Source organism: Epinephelus lanceolatus, chromosome 12 (assembly GCF_041903045.1).
Source record: "Epinephelus lanceolatus isolate andai-2023 chromosome 12, ASM4190304v1, whole genome shotgun sequence".
In the NCBI taxonomy this organism is placed as follows: Eukaryota; Metazoa; Chordata; class Actinopteri; order Perciformes; family Serranidae; genus Epinephelus; species Epinephelus lanceolatus.
This window is the reverse complement of record NC_135745.1, coordinates 26,598,903-26,622,424: the sequence shown is the minus strand read 5'-3', so window position 1 is coordinate 26,622,424 and position 23,522 is coordinate 26,598,903. Positions and strand designations below refer to the sequence as shown.

The 23,522-nt window shown below is 42.5% G+C and overlaps 2 protein-coding genes across 3 annotated transcripts; both read right to left on the bottom strand.

The window, feature by feature from the left end:
• Positions 1-959: 959 nt before the first annotated feature.
• Positions 960-15,178, bottom strand: ro60 (Ro60, Y RNA binding protein). Its single transcript, XM_033651209.2, has 9 exons — positions 15,074-15,178; positions 12,758-13,361; positions 10,562-10,782; positions 8,842-8,988; positions 8,617-8,754; positions 8,402-8,518; positions 7,957-8,073; positions 4,676-4,822; positions 960-2,852 (listed from the first exon to the last, which is right to left on the bottom strand). The coding sequence occupies exons 2-9, from the start codon at positions 13,341-13,343 to the stop codon at positions 2,700-2,702; spliced, it is 1,626 nt and encodes a 541-aa protein (XP_033507100.1). The 5' UTR covers positions 13,344-13,361; positions 15,074-15,178; the 3' UTR covers positions 960-2,699.
• A 2,289-nt stretch (positions 15,179-17,467) lies between these two features.
• Positions 17,468-23,314, bottom strand: LOC117271775 (regulator of G-protein signaling 21-like). Of its 2 annotated transcripts, none has more exons than XM_033650154.2 (5): positions 23,122-23,314; positions 21,565-21,633; positions 21,399-21,460; positions 21,142-21,308; positions 17,468-18,823 (listed from the first exon to the last, which is right to left on the bottom strand). In XM_033650154.2, the coding sequence occupies exons 1-5, from the start codon at positions 23,169-23,171 to the stop codon at positions 18,551-18,553; spliced, it is 621 nt and encodes a 206-aa protein (XP_033506045.1). In that variant the 5' UTR covers positions 23,172-23,314; the 3' UTR covers positions 17,468-18,550. The 2 variants fall into 2 exon arrangements, with proteins under 2 accessions (XP_033506045.1, XP_078029303.1); XM_078173177.1 differs by lacking the exon at positions 23,122-23,314 and adding an exon at positions 22,632-22,709.
• Positions 23,315-23,522: the final 208 nt, after the last annotated feature.

Sequence of the window (23,522 nt, the reverse complement as noted above, 5' to 3'; positions counted from 1 at the left end):
GTCCCAAGTCAAATCCCATATCAAGACAGGAAAGTAATGAGTCAAGTCCCAAGTCAAGACTGACAAGTCCCAAGTCAAGTCCCTTGTCAAGAAAGCAAAGCTGTGAGTCAAGTCCCACGTCAAAACTGACAGGTCCCAAGTGAAAACTGACAGGTCACTAGTCAGGTCCCAAGTCAAGACTAACAAGTCCCAAGTCAAGTCCCTTGTCAAGAAAGCAAAGCCCTGAGTCAAAGTCCCAAGTCAAAACTGACAGGTCCCAAGTCGAGTCCCATGTCAAGACAAGAAACTCCTGAGTCAAGTCCCAAGTCAAGACTGACAGGTCCCAAGTCAAGTCCCATGTCAAGACAGGAAAGTCCTTAGTCAAGTCCCAAGTCAAGATGTACAAGGCCAAAGTCAAAACTGACAGGTCCAAAGTCAAGTCCCATGTTAAGAAAGGAAAGTCCTGAGTCAAGTCCAAAGTCAAGGCTGACTAGTCCCAAGTCAAGTCCAGAGTCAAAACTGACGAGTCCAATGTAAAGTCCCATGTAATAAAGACAGGCAAGTCCTACGTCAAGACTGACAAGTCCAAAGTCAAGTCCCATGTCATTAAGACAGGCAAGTTCCAAGTCCCATGTCAAGACTGACAAGTCCAATGTAAAGCCCCATGTAATAAAGACAGGCAGGCTTTGTACTGACATAGTAAAAAAAACATTTGTTCAAAGTTGTTCCATCTCTGATATTTCCGACCTGCACGTTTTACACTCTTTGAATAACATACTTTTGATCTTTGGGGGACGGTATCAAGTATTTTCAAGTCAAAAACCTCGTCCAAGAGAAGTCACAAGTCATTGGTGTTAAAGTCCAAGTCGAGTAACAAGTCTTTTTTGATTTTGTCGAGTGTCGTCATCAAACTTGTGATTGAAGTCATGTGACTCGAGTCCACACCTCTGAATACAGATAGCCAAACATAGGACGAGATGTAAAGAGCAGCAAAGTGTTTATTAGGGGTTTACAATGCCACTACAGTCAAGTACTTACATGTTAAGCACGATGGATGCAACAGACAATATGATGGAAAAGAAGTTAATCATGGTGGTCAAACACTTGTGTACTACCATACCTCATAACAACTATCTCTTGTGTCAGACTCTCAACTACAAACGCAACAACGATCATATTTTAGCTTTACAGCATTTTGACCAAACAGTGGACATTGTCTTACCATTGAAAACAACAGTATCGGCATGTGTGGACCAAAATCCTTCACAGTAACATGGTCAGGAATTTATTCCTCGACATAAAGAGTGAATTACACCAGAATCGATGAGTGACGTTTAGTGAATGCCGTCAGTAATTACAATTACTCTTGACTGAAACAAGAAGCACCACTGTAGTCGTTTGCTTGCCTTGACCCCCAAACTGAATTGGCCCCTTACCCTAAAACTGTGAGCAGCAGCGTGTGTTTATTCCGTTTGAAGAAATATAAAGCATTGTACTTTAAATCTCTACAGTTACATGTTTTACAAAAGTACATTCAGTTCCTTTTTATTCCGGGAAGGTAGCAATTATCTGTTAGTTTTTGCATAACGGACATTCTTACATCAAAAATACAGAAATATTACAGTGCTAGCAGATTCAGTCTCGGTAAACAGTTGTTAAATAGCTTTCATTTGTCCTTCCTGGACGTAACAAGACAGTAAAATCAAAATCGTGATGCATAGAATCCAGACTCAAATATGAGAAGAAGTCCATTTTCCAATTTACAGTATACTGACTTTGCAGCCCCGAACATTGGTGCTATTTTGTCAAGAAGGAAAATCCCACATAATCACCCCCCCAAAAATGTGTCATCACATTTAAGAGCACCAAGGATTTTTTTTAATAGGATAAATTCACCAAGAGCAGAAGAGTTTTAAAATAAAATTGGCTTAGGGGAAAACAAATGTTAATACAACTAAAAATCGTATCTAAGCTAAAGGCAAGAGTTGTGTTAATGGAATTCTAGACGTTAATATTCCTATAAAATATCATCCGACCAAATAAATCAAAAAATTTGAAAAGCCAACAGAATACACTTCAGTTCTTTCCTGACATTTGGTGCTTTGCTTCAACTCCTCTCTTTTACAGCATATCTGTTAGTCATTTATAATAATGCTACATGAGACGGAGGGACAGGCCTCTACCATCATACCAAACCTGCTAAAAATCATACTATAGATACATACTAGAATCAGTAAATCCTCTTAAAATAAACCTACAGTTGCACTAAGCCTCAAACATTCTGACTCTTACGCTGTTCCTCTCTTATCTAATCTGCCAACGTCTCGCTATAGATGAGTGGAATTCATAGTTCAATGGGTTAGTGTCTCACCAAGAGCCATCAAAGCACTTCACATATTGAGCGCTGTTTGCACTTAAACTCCTGACAGCATGATATGCAACGACATATCATGTCTTATCACTTCCTTTTTTCTCAAATTTCAGAAAAAAAATATATGCACATAACATTTCCAGAGTGTTGTCCAGCCCGCTGGACACTTTGTCAAGTGACTCTTAAGCGACATAATACAAAAAGAGAACTTGGAATTGTAAATGTCAACATCTTTTGGATTAGTGCTGTTTTAGGGCACTCTACATGGTAACTGAGCCGCGTCGGTACACTTTGTGCCTTCCTTTTTGTGCTCTAACAACATGATTCAGAGTCGGTCCCCGATACTTTATCAGATCAGATCCTGGGCTAGGTTACGAATGACGCTCAGGGCTCCGAGGTCAAAGCCGCAGATGCTCAGTAAACCCCTGTCTTCTGTGTCTGCGATGGCGTGTCCAATGGAGGTCAGCCCACACATCACCAACTTGGAATTGGCTCCTGATTTCTGTTGGGAAAACACACATATAGAATTAGTTTAGGTTTGTTTTGGTCATTTTTTAATGCAAATAGCATGTGATGTGTTAACATTTACCCCTTGTCTTGTTTTAAACTCTGCTCACCCTGATTTTAGAAGAACCTGCAAGCCTTTTTAGGGCGCATTCACACCAGGATAGTCTGGGGGACTCGGTTCGATTGGGCGATTCACACCTTCATTTGGTTCAGTTCACTTTGACACTGCACTTTTTAAAGCGGACTAAACAGCCTGGACAACGTCACGCAGTTACAACAGCTGCTCCTTTGGGGGCGGTACTGCCCAAAATGACCTCTGACCAGGAAGAAAAAAAGCATGAGGAAGAAGAAAACCCGGCTCATTGATTGGCCAGGACTGAAAACAGAAATCCATCCCCTTCAGCTGGTAGCCAGCAACTGGGATAAATAGTCCTCTGACCATACATCAATAAGTGCTTGCGCCTCCTCCCTTCTCCACGTCTGCCCACGAGACATTTTCCAACTTTTTCTATTTTTACCTCTCCTTCTCCCAGTTCGCACTGTTGGCTTTGGGGTTTTTTTCTACCCAAAATGCACTGCGCTCTACGTCACTTCTTCTCTTTAGTTTGCTTGATAGTCCCTTTGCGTTTGCATCTACTGTAAGTGAACTGCACCAGGGTTCACTTGCAAGTGAACCGAGACCCCCATTTTTCAAGCGGAGCAGGGTTTGCTCGTTTGGTCCGCACCAGAGTTCAAATGAGCATTCACACCACTCCAAATGAACCGAACTATCCGTGGAAGCGGACCAGGGTTCGTTTCAAGTGGACCAAATAGTGCCAGTGTGAATGCGTCCTTAGAGTCCTAGGGCTATGTAAATCCCTAGGTGGTGTTGTCCTTTAAATTACTTCTCTAACACTTAAAAGCTACTTTTAAATTGCTCTTAATTATTTATCTTGATCATCATCTTCTCAGATTCCTCCAAGCAGGTGGGAGAAGCACATGGAGGAGGCTCATGAGAGGAAGCTCGTAAAATACCAAGAGCTGGTGGAGCAGTGCAGAAGCTGAGGCTGGCAGGCTCTCTGCGAGCTAACCGAAGAGGGCTGGGATTTGCTGGGTGCCCAATCTGTAAAGCCCTGGCAGGGCTAGGAGTAGCCAGAGCAATAAGGAGGGCCATTTGCCCCATTACTGACGCCGCAGAGGAAAGCTACTCGGAGGCTTCAGATAAAGAGGGCAAGCCTGTGGACTGCTGCTGCTGGGAGTTAATATGGGACTTGATCAACACTGGATGGGTCACCTGGGTAAGGGGGTCTGATGTTGAAAGACCCGAAACTCCTATGACCCCATGAACATCAGTGATGATGCATTCCAGCACATCCTAGAGATGTATCTTGAAACCACTGATGCAGAAAGGATCGTTTTGTGGGTGAAGTATTTTTTAAAATTTCTTTGTCACTGATGAATTTGGGCTCAAACTGCTCCACTTTCCTTATTGTGATGAAGACATAATTTCAAAGGGAGCAGATGACTGTTTTTCTAACTCACATATTTACAGAAACGGATGGTTTTCTATCGCTCAGCCCTATTACAACTGTCTATCTATTAGAACAATCCACACATTTATGACAAACTGCGTCCTTTTCAAATGCCATTTCATTCTGGTAATGAAAGCATAAGAACATCAGCATTAATAAAACTGCCTGATTAAGTCTGCACCCATCAAACTGCACATTCATTTTACCTGGTGTTTGTGTAAGCCCATTTTCTAAAACAATATTTATCACAGAAGACATTATTCGATTAAAACACCCTCGCCAAGCAGACACAAAGGAATAAATGTACTTGTCTGTGCTTCTTTAGAGACTCCACTGGGCTGGCTGTAAATGTCCACAAGGGGTTGTTGGTCAGAATGATGAACACGTCTACAGCTTTCCCATTCTCTGTGGCCCATGTGATGGGAAGGGTGCAATCTGTGCTCCCACCTGGGATCTGGAACATACAGTACGGTGGAGAGGTCAGAAGCAGAACTCAAGAGCGAGATATAATCAGTGAAGTCAATATAAACACAAAGCTTATTTGCAACTGGACTGTCCAATATTTGTTAGACGATTTAGCCCCGTTTCCACCACGCAATCTGAAGCTGTTCAGTTTAGTTCGGTACGTGTTGTTTTCATTTCCACTGTGAAAAGTTGTGGATGGTACCAATGGAACAGTACAGTCCCCATTTTTGGTCCCCCCTCTGTTGGGGTACCTAGCACACAGATCTGGTACTAAAAGGTGGAGCTGTGAACACTGCAGTCTGTTGATTGGTCAATAGAGGACGGTCACTCTGCTCAGGGCTGAGTTGTGGCTGGTTTTGAGGCTCATGTAACCACTGTTCATACTGTGGAGAGTTTTATTAGTAGACTGTGACTATAAAATGAAAGGATGTTTTGCTGCCTCTCACAGCAGCTGGAGTCAAAGAAAAAATAACTTAATTCACTGGGCCGACTGCCGGCGACTTTTAAGGTAAAACGTTTACTTATGTTACGCAATGCATGAGTTGACGACATGAATCCATCAGGACACCTTAAATTTCACTGTGACAGCTTAGACCATTAGTGTAGTTTTCATTGTCTCTCTTGTATGACATACAATCTTAATAATGAGTGGATCTTCAAGCGTTTAAAAATTTGTATTAATTTCAACTGGCTAATGTGTCAATATGTGCTAACTGCATATATCCCAATCCTCACTTGGAGAAAAAAAGAGTGTCACTGAGTGTTTTTCCTGTGGGCCAAGGCAGCACTAAACCCCTGAGCTTGCCTGAGAAGGACTAAATGCACAAACCCGCTATTTTTAGATATCCCATGGAGAGAGACTCTCATTGCAGCCTGTTTTATTTTGTTCTGAAAATGTTGGCATGCAACTTTGTTCTGTGGATGATAAATGACGTGCAGACTTCACCTGTGTCACCGGTGATGAGGAAATACAGTGAGTGCAACCCCACCCACATTTAAGAGTACTGTTTGCAATGGTAATGCCTAACGGACCTAGGGTCTACGTACCATGTCTGAAGGGTTACTTTTGGCTCCAAAGGTACCATACTGAAGTGTTTGGTGGAAACAGGGCTTTAGTAACAGATCCTGTGTGGTGGTAAAATTCCTTTATTCTCTAAGCGTACGATTGTGATTTAAACAGAAAATCTATTAAAATGAGCCTTTGATTTCAATAATCAAAATCATAAGCAGAATTTCCTACATTTCCAGTAGCCAGCAGCTGCACTTTTCGAGACATCATGTCCACTGCCAGAATCAGAGATGACATAAAAACAACAACAGAACTGGAAAGTCCTCCTGCTTCACTGACGTCAGCATTAAGGGAACATTTTACCTTCCTTGTGACTTATGTAAACAATAAACACGTGGTTCAGAAAAACTACAGTTTGTAGGCTCTGCTAGTGAGGTGAAAGTAAATGTGAAGTAAGGATCTGGTGGATTTTTACAGGTGAGGAATCAAGCTGTCATTGTAAAGTAGCCTTCTGCAGTCTAGTGGCTCTTCTTTTTGTCCCCAACTGACTGTTGAAATAAGTTATTATATTTTAAATACATTATTAAAATGTGTGACCATATGGCCTTAGTGTGGTACATTCCAAAAAATGCAGTTATGTGTCACTGGAGAACATGTAGCCTATGTTATTAAGAAGACTTCAAAGGTAAATGACAGTTGTCAGGACATAAAACCAATGATCAAATCAAGACGTTATAGCCTAGAGGGCTCAATTGTTTATTATTTAATCGAAAAACGGAATCCAAGAGAATCGTGGCTTTGGAGATTTGTGACACCATTATCAGAACACATGTGTACAGACCCATACATGGAGTCTACTCAGCACATGATCACCCTGCTACTACTTGGATTAGGGATGCACCGAAATGAAAATTTGTGGCTGAAGCCGAAGCCGAATATTATTAAACGCTTGGCCGAATACCGAGTACCGAATATCGAATATCATTGTTTAGTTGTTCATTAGTTTTTGCAGATGAACCCCCTCCAGATTAGTGTTGTCATGGTATCAAAATTGGGACCCACTGTGCCATACCAATGAAAATACCATGGTTCTAAGTAGTATCACGATACCACAGCGAAAATGAGGCAGATGTGCCTTTTGTCATTTATGAAAAGATAAATCACTTTTCTATAATACATCAATGATATTTCAATGGAATAAATTACTTATTGACTTATTCATACTTCAAAAACAGCATCAATAAGTGATGAACATAGGGGGGATCAAAATAAAATAAATAAATGAAATAAGAATCAACCAGCCACCCTCCTCCCCTGACAAGTAAAGAACAGTCCCTTCATAAGTAACGAACAGTCCCTAAAGTGCGGTGAGGTTTGTGGGCCGTTACTGCCAGAAAGAGAGAAATGTGAAAGGCTCGTTTCTCCTCTGACACATCACATACCTGTGTTCGGCTGGCTCGGCTGTTCAGGTACTTCTGGGCAGTCATGACACCAAGAAGAGGATATTATTGGAACCGACTTCTCCGTCGCCCGGTAAGCCGATGGCCGCCGTATTTGACAGGAATACATTACTGTCTGTGTCTGTGACCCCCGTTCAACCCACAATCGGTGGGATTCGCCTTTCGTTTCTGCTGCTGGTTGAAATCTGTAGGCTGCTCGCACAGCGTGCTGAATGATTTAAGCCTATTTTGCTCGCTCAAAACTATTTTTAGTCGCAAATGCGAGTGCCGTGACGGACAGATCGCCACGCTACCGTCATTTTATTCCGCCCGTCACGGCACGCTGTTTGATTGCGTTATCAAAACGCCGCTATTATTCGGCCTTGCTTTTAACTTATTCCACCAAATACCGAATGTGTGTTTTTTGGCAATATTCGGCCGAATATATTCGGTTATCAAATATTCGGTGCATCCCTAACTTGGATTCAGTGCAGCTGCAGCCTTGTTAAAAGCACCTGTGCAGTGTGTGTTACAACAAACCTGGAAGCCATGGACATAACGTGTTGTTTGTTGCATTTCAAAGTAAAGACTCTTGTGTGTGGCGTATCTGCTTATTTGCTACCACTATCAGTAACTGTAATAATTCATTTCTAATTCTTTGTTGCTCTGACTTACCTTAACCAGTTCGAATGTTGCTTGTGCCAGAGTCATGTCACCAGTGACGGAGCATGGAACCAGAGCTCCTTCAGAGTAGGCCAGCACATGTGTGTCTGCCTCTGTCCTTGCAAAAATCTGTGCCAGACACAAGGGTCAAAAGAAAAGCATGACATCAATACTACACACAAAACACACACAACTACAGACGCTTCAAGTATCCTCACGTATTAAAATTGGCATGCCTCTCCGTTAATAACTCCCAGAGGGCCTGTGGATGAAGATAATCGCACTGCGGAAGGTATGTCACAGGAATCCATAGTATGTGTCAACAGACCAATTCCTTGACCCAGGCTTTCCCCGAAAGATGGAGCTGCACGAGCTCTGCTCACAGACGCAGCTGTTCCAACTGGGAGAGCAATTTACCCCCACACTGCGTAGCTATCTCGCTCTATTATTGTCTTACCATGGTAATAGCTGCAGCGGCAACTGCAGTGCTGACAGACGTCCCTGGGACAATGCTGCTCAGCGATGTGCTCACGTCTACTGCCACTACAAAGCATTTACCCACAGGCTCCACATTCTGGGGATAAAATCACAACAGAAGTGTTAGCTCACGCTGTTGATTGCAATCTTCTTTGATGGTTTGTGAGATGCTGTGAAAATACAAAAAGAACCTACCATAAAACTCTTGTAAAAGGCAGCGTCCATTGCTTTGAGGATGCTGCTGTCTGGCTCCCATTTTGTTTTACCCTGATAGCCTTGGCCTCTTTTGTAGTTTTCAGAAGACAAGAGTATGCTGAAAGGGTGGAGCTTTGCCTGGTGATTTCAGGACAGGCATTCAGTACTTCAACACTGACTTAAAAACACAACTGTACATCAGTAAGCAAGATCTATGGGTCCTACCTTCGTGAGTGCCGTCTCACTCTGGATTCTGTCGCATACAGCTTGTGTTTCTGAACTTCCTGGTTCAAGAACTTTGTTTGACGTCATCTTACCCAAGATCCTTAGCAGTGATTGGAGAGGCATTTCCTTCAACAAAGCTCTCCATACCTTCAGAGGGAAAAAAACCCCCACATATCACCCTTCTCAGTTGTGCTGATTAGAAAAAATAATTTCCAAATGACAGACTGCTGTGATTCTAAAGCAGGGGTGTCAAACTCATTTTAGTTCAGGGGCCACATACAGCCCAATTTGATCTCAAGTGGGCCGGACCACTGAAACCACTGCATAACACTTCATTTTTTTCTTTCATTCTGAAAACATTCTTTCATTCACCAAAAAAACAAAGAAAACTTATGTGCAAACTTTACAGTATGTCTTTTTTTTTTCTACTTTCAGCCACTAAAGTAGAAGCTATTGAAGAAGCAGGTTAAGTCATCCCTGCTTAGTTCTGTCTCAGCAGCAGGGTGTCACTAATACTGTTTTAAGACAGAAGTCTGATACAGATTCTTTTGTACTAAAGGTGCTAGTTGACAATATTTTACACAATGTTCAATATCTGTAAATATGACCATAGACAGTACTTATTGTTATGTCAGAGAGCTGTATTCTGGTCAGAGTGGAAAAACCTCCAAGGCAGTATTTTACATTAAGTACGCGCTCACTGTTTAAATTGCTCCTGAAACCTCTCAGCCTTGACATGTGCATCAACATTAAGGTGCAGACACACCAAACCGACATCAAAGGACTAGCGGCGACGAAAGCAAACTGTTGCGTCGTCTACGTCGCTTCACGTTGCCCTGTGTCAGTTGCATTTGAACACACTACATGGACTACATCCGACGGCCAAGTGGCATGTACGTTCGGCACCTGCGTGAGAGAGAGCGGAGTGAGAGAGTGGTACATCCTGACAGCTGAGGGGTTTCCTATCTGTGCAGCCGAGCACCGCAGCACCTCCACGGACTATTACATCCAGACGGTCCCGGTGTTTCCTCTGCAGGCTCAACTTCACTCAGCTGCCTGACAAACCTGCTGCTTCTTCCCACTTTAACCTGAATAACAAACCAGGGCTCGGTGCTCCGGTTGGATCCAAAGCTCAGAGACTAGCGAAGGCTAACTGGCTGCTTCCCTCCAGTCATGCTGCGGCTAACGCTCTGCTAGCCGCTCCCAGCTAGCCGCTCCCAGCTAGCTGCTCCCAGCTAGCTCCACTTTGTTATTCAGGTTAAAGCGGGAAGAAGCAGCGGGTCTGTGGGCAGCTGAGTGAAGTGGAGCCTGAGGAGGAAGCACCGGTTAGTCCTGGTTTCACTACAGGCAGATTCACTCGCTACAGGGGCGAGGAGATAAAACCTTAACAGCCAATCAGAGTGACCTCTCTCACCAACAAGCTCTGCCGGCGATTCAACATGCTCAATCGGCCGAAAAGCTGCCGATGCCTACGCCAAAGTGCCGACAGTGCGGGACACACTGCAAAAACTAGGCCGACAGACGCTCACCGACGGCCCAACTTTGGTCGGCGGCTGACCGTTGGCTTGGTGTGTCAGGGCCTTTAGGTGTGCAAAGTCACATAGATGGCCGGATTGGACCCTTTGGTGGGCTGGTTCTGGCCCCCCGAGATTTATGTTTGACACCCCTGTACTTAAGTGTTGGAGGTTAGAGCTCCACCAGCACGAGCCACCCCACTCACCTGTTTGGACTTCAGGTGGTCTGTGAGCAGCTGTTCCCTCTCCAGTTTGTGTTCCTCTATTAAATTGATGACCTCTGTTTCATCACAACTGTGCTTCACCTTCTCCACCACTTCAAGATACGAAAGCACTTTGACAACCTCTTCTGAGTTCTCTTTGTCAGAGTACGCAAGCTGGACTTCCTTCCATCCTTTTGTTACATATTTACTGATCAAGGCAATGGCTGAAAACACAAGAGGCATGAATACATCAGTCTTACTCAAGTAGTCCATTTTCATCTTAGTCATGATGCAGCGTTAAAACTCACATCTTACAAATTGTTAGGCAGAACAGGTTTACAAATGTTCCACAGCAGCAGCGCAGTAAATAAGAAGCTAGTAAAGGTCATGGTTATGCATACTGATAACTGGTATTTAACTCCGCTGCCTTTCTAATTTGCAGTTGTCGCTGCTCGTTGCTCATCCAGTAGTCACAAACACTGCACAATTTTCAGTGTAATTTTCTGAAAATATCACAGTCAGTTGGTTCTCATTAGACCATCTCTAACGTTGATTTAAAGGGTAACAACCTAATCCCATTATCCTGTGTTTTAAGTGACTAATGGGAACAACAGTTTTTGAAACTGGTCCAGTATTGAGCGTGATCGCTGCAGTCAGCAGCTGTGAAACAAGCTGCAATGTAACAGGGCAATTGACCCTTTGCTAAGTCCCGCTGCTTGTAATGGTCTGTCAAGCTGACAGGGTTAGCATGGAGTCCAACTTGCAACTAACTGCACTCCCTGAAGAAATATTATCAAATTTTTGGAAGCACAAAACAGTGATTCCAGAGAGAAGCAGACAGAGGGGTCTACGGTCTGTGTTTGAAGGATATATCCAGGATGTCAAACTGACTCAGCAGCAACAACAGGTTAAAAAGACAAAGATAGTTAGAAGCTAAAGCCGAACTATAGGCTACAGATCACAGTGTAAAAGTGAACCACCACATCACTGCTAATCGCCACACATGACAATGAATATAAAGGCAAACTTTGCTGATATTGAACCAGCTGTGTGGCATCACAGTGTGTGCAGATGAACGGTGTTTGGTTTCCCCCATCCCACTGCCAACACCTGGAACTCTGCTGGTGGACTTCTGCCATTGGATGGGCAGGGATCTCCAGGGGATGCCACACATTGTTTATCTGCGCACAATGCGATGATACACAGCTGGTTGAATATCAGCAAAGTTTCCCTGCTTCCCTTCACTGGTTCCTGTACAGCAGGGTCGGTCTTTATTCAGTGTTATAATCATTAACAAGCAGAAGCAGCATGTATTCAGTAGGCTATATCTTCAGTAGCTAGCTAACCCTACACTTTTCAGGGTTCAATTTTGGTTTTGGAACAGGGAAGAAACACATGTCTCCTTCCAACTTCTCCAGGTAACGAGTGTCATTAATAAACAGCGTGCCGCAGGCACAACATTTAGCTCAACCGCACAAAACCATCCTGAAAAATAAAGTCAATCTGAAACACTTCTATGGTCTATGGAACACAGTCACGATGTTGTCGGACTGTTTTCGGACTTGGCTGATGCATCACTATGACTGGCAAGTCTGTGTTCGAGGGGCGGGACTTAGCGAAGGGTCAATTATGTACCGTTACCTTACATCTGCTACAAGAGCTTGTTTTTGCCACTGACAGGCTCAGATTGTATTATACGTGCCTGACAGTACAGGAAAGATTCCTACAGAGACAGACCTTTTTCGGAACTTTAAGGATCTTATTTCATATCAAAAAGGTCTATCTCTGTAGGGATCCTTTCCATAATGTTGTCAGACACTTGTAAAAACATTCTGAGTCTGTCAGTGGCAAAAACAAGCACTTTTAGAGGATGTAAACTAACGGTGCACCAATGCCCCCAGTGGTTACGCTGCAGCCTGTATGCTGTTACCGACTGCAGCCCTGTCGCTCAGTAATAGACCAATTTCAAATAAAGGTTTTCCATTTGTCCGTTATACACCAAAAAATACTTCCATAGAAATTCCTAACAACTACCTAACCACTGCATCTTGCTTTTCCAAGAAAACAAAAAATACCATCTTGTGAACTTCACAAGTTATTTACAACAAGGCAGGGATGTCGTAATGAGAAGCAGGCAGATTACATTTTTGCTCATCCCCTGTAAACAGCTGTGAATAATGTTGGTCTGTGTAAACTCACCTTCATTAGCTGGTTTAGTGTGAGAGAGCCTCAGCAGATCCTGATGTGACCATCCCTCTCTCTGTTTACATTTGGTCACAGCCACAGCCAGACTCATGGCATCTTGCTCATTGTACCAGTCAGACACTGCTTTCCTCAGCGCACGTCCCCAAATACCACACTTCATGCCATCTTTCAACTCCTTCTTGTTCTGGATGAAAGAAAACAGGTGGGCGGGGTCCCGACAGACTTCCTTAAGGGCTTTGAAGGCTGCCTGTCTGGTCTTCAGCTCCGAGTGCTGGGAGCACAAAGCCAAGGCAAAAAAGGAGGGGCCGAGTCTGACAGCTTGCCCATCCTGAGTGAACCTTTTTATCTCCTCCACCACCTCGGCACCTCGGCCCTCCTGCAGCAGGGACAACAGAGCTCCGGCGTTTTCCATGCTGGCGTGACCCTCCTCTCTGGCAGTGTATAGATCTCCCTCTGAGCCATAGCAGAGGAAGCGGCACAGTCTGGCCTTGTCGCCGACCTCCCAGGGACAGCCACCACCTGTTAAGTTCAGGGTGTGGTTGTTCGATGAGGATATCGTAGTACTTCCCGATGGCTCCATTGTAACACTAGAGGAGGCCTGGAACAGAAAAAGAGAATTTTATGAACATATATTCACTGGCCACAGTGACTAATAATAATCAGTGGGCTAAATGTGTGTAAATATGTATCAGAAGGGAACAAACAGGAATACAGGGAGGTCATCAAGGACTTTGTCAACTGGTGTGAGCTCAACCTACTTTGCCTCAACACCAGCAAGATGCCCCAGACTACACCAGTGAACATCCAGGGATTGGATATTGAGGAGGTGGGAACGTACAAATATCTCACTGTTCACCTCAACATTAAACTGGACTGGTCAAACAACATGGACATCCTGTACAAAAAGGCCCAAAGTTGTCTTCACTTGCTGAGAAGACTGAGGTCCTTTGGAGAGTACAGCCCACGATTGTGGACATTTTATGACACTGTGGTTTCATCTGCAATAGTTTACGCAGTGGTCTGCTGGGGAGGCGGAGGCACGGAGGTGTTATGTGATCGTACTTCTTGGTTCTGGTTAAAAGTCTAGCAGCTTTGAGAAATTATCTTGATTTCTTTTTTACATGTATGACCTACAATAGAAGGTACAATAAGTAGTACAATAAAGCAATCCATTGTCCCGTCACTGCTTACTCCTTTTAAATGTTATCATCCCTCACACTGACTGCCAATTTGATGTGTCACACACTCATAATTCCTACATGCAAACAGCTAAAAATAGGTTCCCCTAGAAGGTTCATTGATTAAATTTCATTTTTTTAGTAGTTTGCCTCATTATCAGGAAAAGGGTGTGCACAATACACTGATAGAGTCAATTAAATTCATTCAAAAATTCAAATTCATTTATAACTGTTTGTACTGGCCCATTCACTTATATATGTACATATCCATATTCTTTATGTTTATACTGTGCAACATGGCTGAGCACTTTACTACTGTGAAACATCTATCTATCTATCTATAGCTCAGATTTAATAGAGTAATACTAGAGTTAATTTTGCATTGATGTTACTGGTGTGGGGATTAAGCAACATGGGACATCAACTCATGCAACTTTGCAACCTCACCATCATGCCATCAGTTTGAGCTCCAGTAAAGTGCTGTAGAGCTCAGCAGCCAACCAGAGAGCCTCCATGAACACTACATAACGTTAACTCCGCTAGCAACAACACTAGTTGCCTCAGTGCACTGACAAAAATAACTTAAAGCGGATTACAGGACATGATACACATCAGACAGATGCAGGCCACACTGGGCCATTGATAGACGATGCTAGAAAACCCTAACTAACTAACTGGTTTGGCGACACTGGGTAAGCTAACGTTACCAGTTGAGGTTTGCTAACCTAGTTAAGCTACCAGAGGAGGGCAGTCTGGTCAATGCGAAGTTAGCTAACATTAGCCCACTGGATTAGCCCATTTAAAAATGTTATATTCATGATAAATAGGTATCTAGGTAGCTACGTAGTAAAAAATACCCAGCCTACTCCTAACGTCCTTCAGCTGCAGCTACACAGCTGTGTTAGCCACCCGGTTTCCTCTAACCACAAACTATCGGGTCCCACAGCTGAGCTTTTCCGAGCCGGACACCGGAAAGCGGGGCTAGCCGCTGCTTCATGCAGCCCGCCTGGGATGGGCAGCTGGTTCCAGCTCCGCTAACCTCAATTAAATGTGTTAGCATTACTGCGAATATACGATTTTATGTTAACTAAAACATCTCGAGCAACAAATACATGACAGATGACGAACTTACCACAGTATATGTGCACAGTACTCAAGTTTTTGATATGGCTAGATGCAAAGAGGCCTCCCCTCTGACCGACAGTGAGATAATCAGGGATGGTGCCGCGATGGATGCTGGGATACAGTGTGCCTTCACACACCCATCACACAAACACACACACACACACACACACACACACACAGCCACATCTCTCCCTCTCTGAATAGATTTCATTTGGAAGTAGAGAATTGTCATATTTGAAGTACAAATGTTGAAACGGCAGAGTATCTGTTTTATGAGTGTGAAACAGTTCAGAATTTATGGAGATCGCTTCACAACTTGTTGTCCTCCAAATCTATAAATGTGGATTTCTTTTCTTGTGAAAATATTCAGATGGGAGTAACCCTCAAAAAAAAAAAAAAAAAAAGAATTTTTGGTTAACAGTTTGATTATTGCAACAAAATATTACGTACAAGTCCTCCCCCTCATGGTGTGCACTTAAAAATGAACTCTCTCTGCTTCAGAGTTGAATTAATAAGACTGATAATGCCCAGGCTAAGAAACTGTATACACTTATGGAAACACTTCAGCTGTGCTAAACCCCTTGTACTTTTTGTTTTATTTATTTATTTATTTTTATTTCTATTCACTTTATATCTTCTCCCTTGTCATGTATGTCACACAACTTTTATGGCAGTTTTTTTATATATCTGGCACAATGCAGGAGGTGTGATTTTCTTTTTGCTTTGACATGAGTTGGACAGTTGGACAGAAATGAGTATGTCGCTGTTATATACTGTTCTATTGTTCTATTATCTTCAATAAAGAATAAAAAAAAAATCTCTCCCTCTCTGTCTCAGTTCAGTTCAAATGACAGCGAATGAAATTAACAACTGATCACTTGAAAAACAGTACAGTACAGTATTTAAATCAGTAAACAAAACAGGATAATATGTACACACAGTACATATATAAACACACATTTAATACCTGTGGCTGCTGAAAGCTGAAATACATTCAGTCCTTAGCTGAAAATGCAATAGTTCATCGTAGTAGTGTCAGTAGCAGCAGCAGCAGCAGTAGTAGAGGTAGCGGTATCATTAATATAAGTATTAAAAGTACTAGTACTAGTAGAAGTAGTTGTAATAGCTGTAGCAGTAGTCATAGTAATACTAATAGGCCTACTGCTAGCAGTATTAGTATCAGTTAGTAGTATTACTTGTAGTAGAAGTAGTAGTTGTGATAGCTGTAGTAGTAGTAGCAGTAATCATAGTATTACTACTGCCAGTAGTAGCAGTAGTAATACTACTATGATTACTGCTACTACTAGTAGTGCTACTTCTAGAAGTAGTAGTAGCAGTAACAGTAGTACTCCTGGTAGTGGTGACAGTAGTAGTAGTAGCAGCAGGAGTAGTAGTAAAAGTAGTAGCTGTAGTAGTACTTGTAGTAGAAGTTGTGATAGCTATAGTAGTAGTAGCAGTAATCATAGTAGTATTACTACTGCTACTACTGGTAATAGTATTACGAGTGGGTGCTAGTAGGATGTAGTAGTAGTAGTAGTAGTAGAGAAGAGGCGAGATATTTATTGTTAGCAGTATTACTACTACGAATTCTCTTATTATTTAACAAGACCTTATGATATAGGTCTATACAGAAGCTGTGTTTGTGCTTTATAAGCATGCACTACAGGGTCCATTGTAATAGTGTGATCCGGGACCCATCGCAACTGATCCTCCACCCATCACAGTACTTCAATTTTTTTAATATAGTTTCCAGGTAAAATATCTATTCACTGACCCTACTCACCACCACTACCTGGTGGTCACAAGCAGTAAGGTTTATACATTTAATACCTCTGGTCCAGATATATCCTGTGTACTTTATTAAGTAGTACTACTGCCTCTTTGTGTACTCTTTCATTCTTCATCTCATTGTTTCCACCCTCTGTACCTGCTCCTTCTCCTCTCGATGCTGCCAGTTTTGAGCCACTATTTCCATAATCAAATTAGAAATGCCACAGGTAGGTAGGCTACAGGACATGGAGACAGGCACAGAGGAGAGGTCAGTGAAGTCAAGTGCTGACCCACTGCTCAGTATGAGGACTGTCTGGTCTCTGACACCATCCACTCCATGAAGTGCTCATGATTTCAGCAGCCATCCTGTAAATGTAATTTCATTCTTCAAGTATTGTTGAAGCTTTGATAAAGCCAGGCTGTAAAGGCCTATTGGTGGACACAGTTACTATGGGGAACATTTTGACATGTCACAGTAAATGTGCAGGTGTAAACAGTAAAATTACAGATGGCTGAATTCCATTTACAGTAGGTGCTTCAGTTTAAATTTAAAATCAGCTGAAAAGACAAACAGAGATGAAAAGAATTACCAATTTTACTGTTTTCTTACTCTCGTAAATTGAGGACTTCAGACAATCTAAACATTTTTATTTGTCGTGAAACTGACAAGAAAGGATTTCAAACAGACTGAAACTGAATGGATATCTCGCAAACTTATTTAGGAACACCTTTTTACTTTCTTCACTCTGTTGTCATATACACACAGGCTTGAAATACACACACGTGCACAAATAGGACCTATACATGCATGAGGGTTCTGCCCATGGACAGGCGCCCTGAGCAGTTGGGCAACTCAGTGCCTTGCTTAAGGTGCCAGTTCGTGCCCAGGAGGTGAGCTGGCACCTCTCCAGCTGCCAGTCCACACTTCATATTTGGTCCAGACGAGGATTTGAGCCGGCAACCCTGCGGTGCCCAACCCAGGTCCCTGAGGCACTGCCGCCCCAAATTATAAAACGGACATGTATTTTTTTTGTAGGAATTTGTGAGGTTATGTGATATACAACAAACAGAGCAATGCAGTTAATAACAAATATCATCATAACCTATCATTGTCATAAAGGCTCATTGTTGTACACAACCAGTAGCTCAAAATGTAATATTGTTCTCCCAGTCACCACTGGGTGGCAGTAGCACATCAACTGTAAGGAGACAGGATATATTTTTATGACAGCCATGAAGACAGATAAGAGTTTTTGCATTTAACAATTTTATGATTTCACTACAAAATAAAGTCTGTACTTTTGTAATGTCTCATGATGCATACATGGCAAAATCATTCAGATTTCCATAAACATTAAGTGCAAAATCACAAATTACACAACAGCCCTGCAGTCATGTGCATTACTGTTATATAAAACCATAAATATTAAGTTTATTTTTTATACAAGCCAGAAGCACCACATGGTACAGAAAGTTCTGGTACAGTTTAACCTCTGGTGATGTCCACTGCTCACTGTGCACCAGATGGCACTGCCTGCAGTGTGTTATGTGCATTACTCTGGCAGCTTTCAGTCTTGTCAGACACTGTGTTGTTAAGGTGACATTGTTGAGCACAGGGGAAGTGCCACAGTGTCTGTCAACAGCAGTTCCTGAGCCTGTGTCTGTGCAACGCTTTAAACCATCAACTTGCGTGATGTCAGTTCTTGAGCAAGAGCTAGAGCTCACACTGCAAACTGATTGGTTTTGAATCATGCTGCATTAGATCTCTGGTGCTCCTTATCTTCAAGGCCTTTCTGTGCCTCCCAAGGCCTCTGTGCTTAGAAGCTGCATCAGACAGGACTTTGTATTGCTCAGACTGAATGAAGCGTGGGAAGGAGCCGTTCTCCATCAGGCTGTAGATTTTCCTCTGTGCCACAACAAAACATGTTGGAGTTGGCTGCTGGAGATTCTGGCTGATGATCTCTCTTGTGTGGAAATCTAAGTTTACCTGCAAAGATATGGAAAGGAAAACAGCTAGAATAACTGAATGTAGATTTTAATAGTGCAGCACATATGGCTTAGTGTGTGCAGCCACCTGCATCTTTACCACAGTCAGAAAGTAACTATTTAAATGCTGGGTGCTGTGGTTGATGTGCAGTAAATGATACAGGTCAGCCTTTTTTTAGGACTTGAACCTTTTTATCAGAAAATTGCACTTGCCCTGTTCAAGCCAAAAAAGTATGGCCTCACAGTTGTAAAATTACTTGGATATTCTGCGTCACTCCATAGAGCAGGAGTGCGAGAGACTTAGCTGTCAGAGTGGTTTAGCACTTCGCTAGCTTGAATGGGGATAAAATTGTTTAATTGCGTGGTTCTTCTAGACTTTAGAAATGTTACTGGATCAAATGAAATTCTGATGGTAAATAACATTCATTTTATGGCAACAGTGACGCCCCACAAAATATATCCACTGATTTACAGACATCTCTTTCCCAGTAAGTCTGTGAGAGAAAGTCTTTCTGGGCCCAGTGGCATCATGTGACAGATCCCGACATTATAGATCCACAGTTTGGCCACTTTGTCAAATCGGCATCAAAGTCTGGTGCACTTACTGGGGGACTTGCTCGTGACAGGTTGTAAACATAAATGGCGTCCTACTCAGTTGAGTTGTAACTTTAGCTAGCTCAGTGGTGCTACATGAGCTAGCAGTAGATGTATGCTTGGCAGGTATAGTTTGGTAGCAAGAAAACAATTCCTTCATGAAACAGCTCACAACAATGTCTGCAGATTATTTTGAGTAACCGGGTCATGATTTCTGGAAAGAGACATTGCTGTTGAGTTTGCAAATATATGTTTTTGGCACTTTGAGCACCACAAGCTGAGTGCCATCTAGCCTCATTATATCTAAGGGGAACTGCCCATTGGTTCGACAGCCCATTGTTCCGACCATATTAAACTCATTGTTCCGAAGTCCGTTCCGAAATCATCATGATGCCCTGTGGTTAAGGTCTGGTTAGGTTTAGGCACAAAAACCACTTGGTTAGGGTCAGGAAAAGATCATGGTGCGGGTTAAAATGAAAAAGAAAGTGACAAACACATAAGCCGTGAGCCTGCTCCGCCTCAAGCCGGACAGTCGGACTAAAGGGATGTCGAACCAATGGGCTGTCGAACCAATGACATGGACCCATATCTAAGAAAGGGCAGACATCTCTATAGCTGATATCTCCAACACTAAGCAACTCACACCAAAAAAATCTAGACTAGGGTGACCATATTTTGATTTCCAAAAAAGAGGACACTCAGCCAGCCTTGACATAGCCTACTTAAATGATACTCGCAGTTTACTCAAAGATGCCTTATAATTTTAATGTATTTAAAATTTATATGTATGGATAGAAAATTCAGTTATATTACAAAATAATATCTCTCAAAGACAGAAATTCAGATAGGCCCCAATAGGGGACACATACACACACTAGAGTGTGGCGATCTGAGCCCGACAGTCCCCGACAGATCGGCCGGGTTTGGTCAAAAATGTAGCTATAAATTGTATTCGGGCTCGGGTCGGATTCGGTCAGCTTTCAGTGAAAATGTAGTGTAAAAATAAATAAAATCCTATTGTCTGTCCTGTTTATTGCTTGGGCACTGTTATTTACGTGACAACACCTGAACATAACACACACAGACACACATTGGCTGTTTGTTTCTACCTCTCCCCTCTCTGGAAGTCTCGGACCTCCAGCCGCCCGCCTCCGCCTTGATTAAACGCTGAAAATAAAATAAAAGAGGGAGACAGGTTTTTCCTATTTTATCTTATTTTGTTTTATTTCTCCCTCTCCTCTCACTGGAAGCATCGGACCTCCCACCTCCCGCTGCTGTCTTAAACACGAAGGTCTGCCTCTCCGCAGCTGAGCACCCACGGCGCACACCCGGCCTGTTAAATAGCCTGTAACCACTGTGTGACACAAACTCAGTGCTTAGGTCATTAAATAATGTCGGGCTTGGTTCGGATTCAGACAGAAATATGCTGCCCGTGCCGCACTCTAACACACACACACACAAACACATGGAAAACCGGACATTATCATCAGTTTATAAAAAAAAAACCCAGACGCCCCGGACGGGACGTGAAAAGTGGACATGTCTGGGCAAAAGAGGACGTTTGGTCAGCCTAGAATATGTATGTTTGAATTTAGGGTTAACCGTCCCTTTAACTTATGTGTAAACAACGTTTTTCATATGCTATGCTTGTATTTGGGTTTGAACCCATTTTGCTAGACAAAAGTTCTCCCCTTATCATTCTGGCCCCTCATAGAGTTTGATTACCTGTTTGGGAGACTCGGCCTTGACAAACTCTTTATAAATACTCGCTGCTCTCCGTGTCAAATCCTCTTGACTGTCAGAGGTTTTGAACTCTTGACAGGCGAGCCAGAAGTCCAGGTTTTCCTCACAGAACTCTGATTTCAGAAAGTCCCGAAATGCTTTTTGTCCACCTTTTACACAAGAGAACATAACCTCATTATCAGGAAAACAGAAACCAACCATGACATTAGTTTTGTTGCTTGAAAGCAGATGGAAATTACATTTCTTGGAAAGGAGTGTCTCAAGGGATTCTCCCAGTAGGCTTGTTTCATTTGTTTCCTGTCTGCAGACAGGGGAGAAGGACGGCTTTTGTAATTTGTTCACATTTTAAAGAAAATATTAGACAGCACAATATTAATATGCATTATGGCTAACTTAAAAGTATACCTGTTGATTTTCCTCCATGGCATTGGACTCTGGATGAAGTTATGCATTCTGGATTTCCATAAGTTATGTCTACAAGAGAGGAGGAGAGGTTAAAGGAATATTTCCTGCCCTAAAATTGTGATTTGTATATCAATTACTCACCCCATGTTAAATTGAATTTGTAAAGAAAACTTTGTTTTCCTTGTATGCCTCCATGGTGAACAGAAGATCCCAAAACACAGAAAATTCTTGTTGAATGGAAGTCATAGGGGTCCACATTAAAAAACAGCAAAACTATATCAAAACATCTGTTTACAAACTCTCACACAACTTGTGCAGTATAATCCAAGTCTCATTTATCCAGTCTTATGCTCAGTACTTCTCAAACAAACAACTCTTTCTGATGGGGAACTAAACTAAAAGTGAAACTTATCTATACTGCCTTCAAAGCCAGGATCCATTATCAAAAACTGTGATTTTACTTCAACTTGAACACAGGAGCTGCTGGTCTACCGCTGCCTCAATCCATAGTTTGTTTGTGTTACTGTGTGACTTTGCTGAACCAGAGCTTACAATTGAACACACCAAATTCACACAATAACATAAACAAACCAACTGATCAAGGCAGCAGCCAATACTTTTTCTCTCCGACCTTGTCACATATCAGTGCTTGGTCATGGACTTTTCATGTTGAGATATGAGGTGCAAGGTACCCTGGGTGCATTAATTGGTGATGTCCTGGGATGCCGTGTCAACTTCAGCCTGTTACATGCATTGTTTGTTTTTCACAGGAAATGTACACTTTGCATACAGTACATGTGGATATGTTTTGCCAACACATACACGTGGTTTGGTGTAGGGGAAAAAAGAACAGGTTTTGGCTTCACAATCTTACGGGAATTGAACACTAGCCTCCCGGGTGAAAGTTGGTGGTTATTGGACCCCCCCTTAACTTTCACTGTTGTCCTGCTGCGTTTCCCCCTAACATCGCTGGGCATCATTTAATAATAACAGTGACTGGCAGTGTATTATGCTGACGTGAGAGGATTGCTTTTTTTCATTGGTGTCTGATGTCAGAAGTCACTTACCAAGCCTTGGTATTCGATGACTCAAAGACCAGGTTGCCGCAGTAGACCAGCAGCTCCCGTGTTCATCGAAGTAAAATTACTGTTTTTGTTAATGGAGTCTGGCTTCACTTTCAGTTCAGTTCCCTGTTGGAAAAGGGCTGTCTGTTTGGGAAGTACTGGGCATACGACTGGATAAATGAGACTTGGATTATACTGCATGAAATGTGTGAGAGTTTGTAAATAGATGTACTAATATAGTTTTGCTGTTGATAAAAACACAGACCCCTTTCACTTCAATACATAAAAATGTCTCTGTTTTTGGATTATTTGTTAACCAGAGGCATGCAAGAAAGACAAGTTTTCTTCATGAACTCAGTGTAACACAGGGTCAGTAAATGATATGCAGATGATTATTTGGGAGGTTAAGTATTCCTTTAAGAAAGTCCCAAGTGCATAAAACAAAGAGCCTTAAAAAATAAGCCTTATTGCAAATGAGAAATACTGTACTTACATTCTCTTTGTGTCCTGGAGGTCCAGAGATGTATTTGAGAGCCCGTTCATGGTTGATCTTGAATCACACTACCTCCTCTGTGAAAGATAATTTCAGTATGCATGCTGATGCTGCTGAATCCTCAGAAGAATTTTCCTCATAGATTTCACTCAAATTTCCAACCTCACAGCTTCACCACTGGCTCCTGACTGCCTCGTCTTACTGATGAGGGTCAAAGCCAGAGTGGAATCCGACTGTGATGTCATGACACCACATTTCTCTCATAACTACAGGTCTCAGCAGGTCTTCTGTCTTTCTATCTTTAACCTCTGTTGACACACAGCCTGATTGTTGCGTAATTAGATGGAACCACATGAATACTCAACGTGCGTCAAACCTTGTGCTCTTCCTTAATGTTTAAT

Excerpts from the sequence above, each read along its gene's own strand:
- ro60 (XM_033651209.2), bottom strand. The coding sequence starts at position 13,343 with ATGGAGCCATCGGGAAGTACTACGATATCCTCATCGAACAACCACACC. Across the intron at positions 8,989-10,561 it reads ACCACCTGAAGTCCAAACAG|GTATGGAGAGCTTTGTTGAA; the intron begins GTGAGTGGGGTG and ends TTCCCTCTGAAG. Across the intron at positions 8,074-8,401 it reads CCGCTGCAGCTATTACCATG|ATTTTTGCAAGGACAGAGGC; the intron begins GTAAGACAATAA and ends TGTCTGGCACAG.
- LOC117271775 (XM_033650154.2), bottom strand. The coding sequence starts at position 23,171 with ATGAACGGGCTCTCAAATACATCTCTGGACCTCCAGGACACAAAGAGA. Across the intron at positions 21,634-23,121 it reads CTCCAGGACACAAAGAGAAT|ACATAACTTATGGAAATCCA; the intron begins GTAAGTACAGTA and ends CCTCTCTTGTAG. Across the intron at positions 21,309-21,398 it reads GACACTCCTTTCCAAGAAAT|GTGGACAAAAAGCATTTCGG; the intron begins GTAATTTCCATC and ends CTTGTGTAAAAG.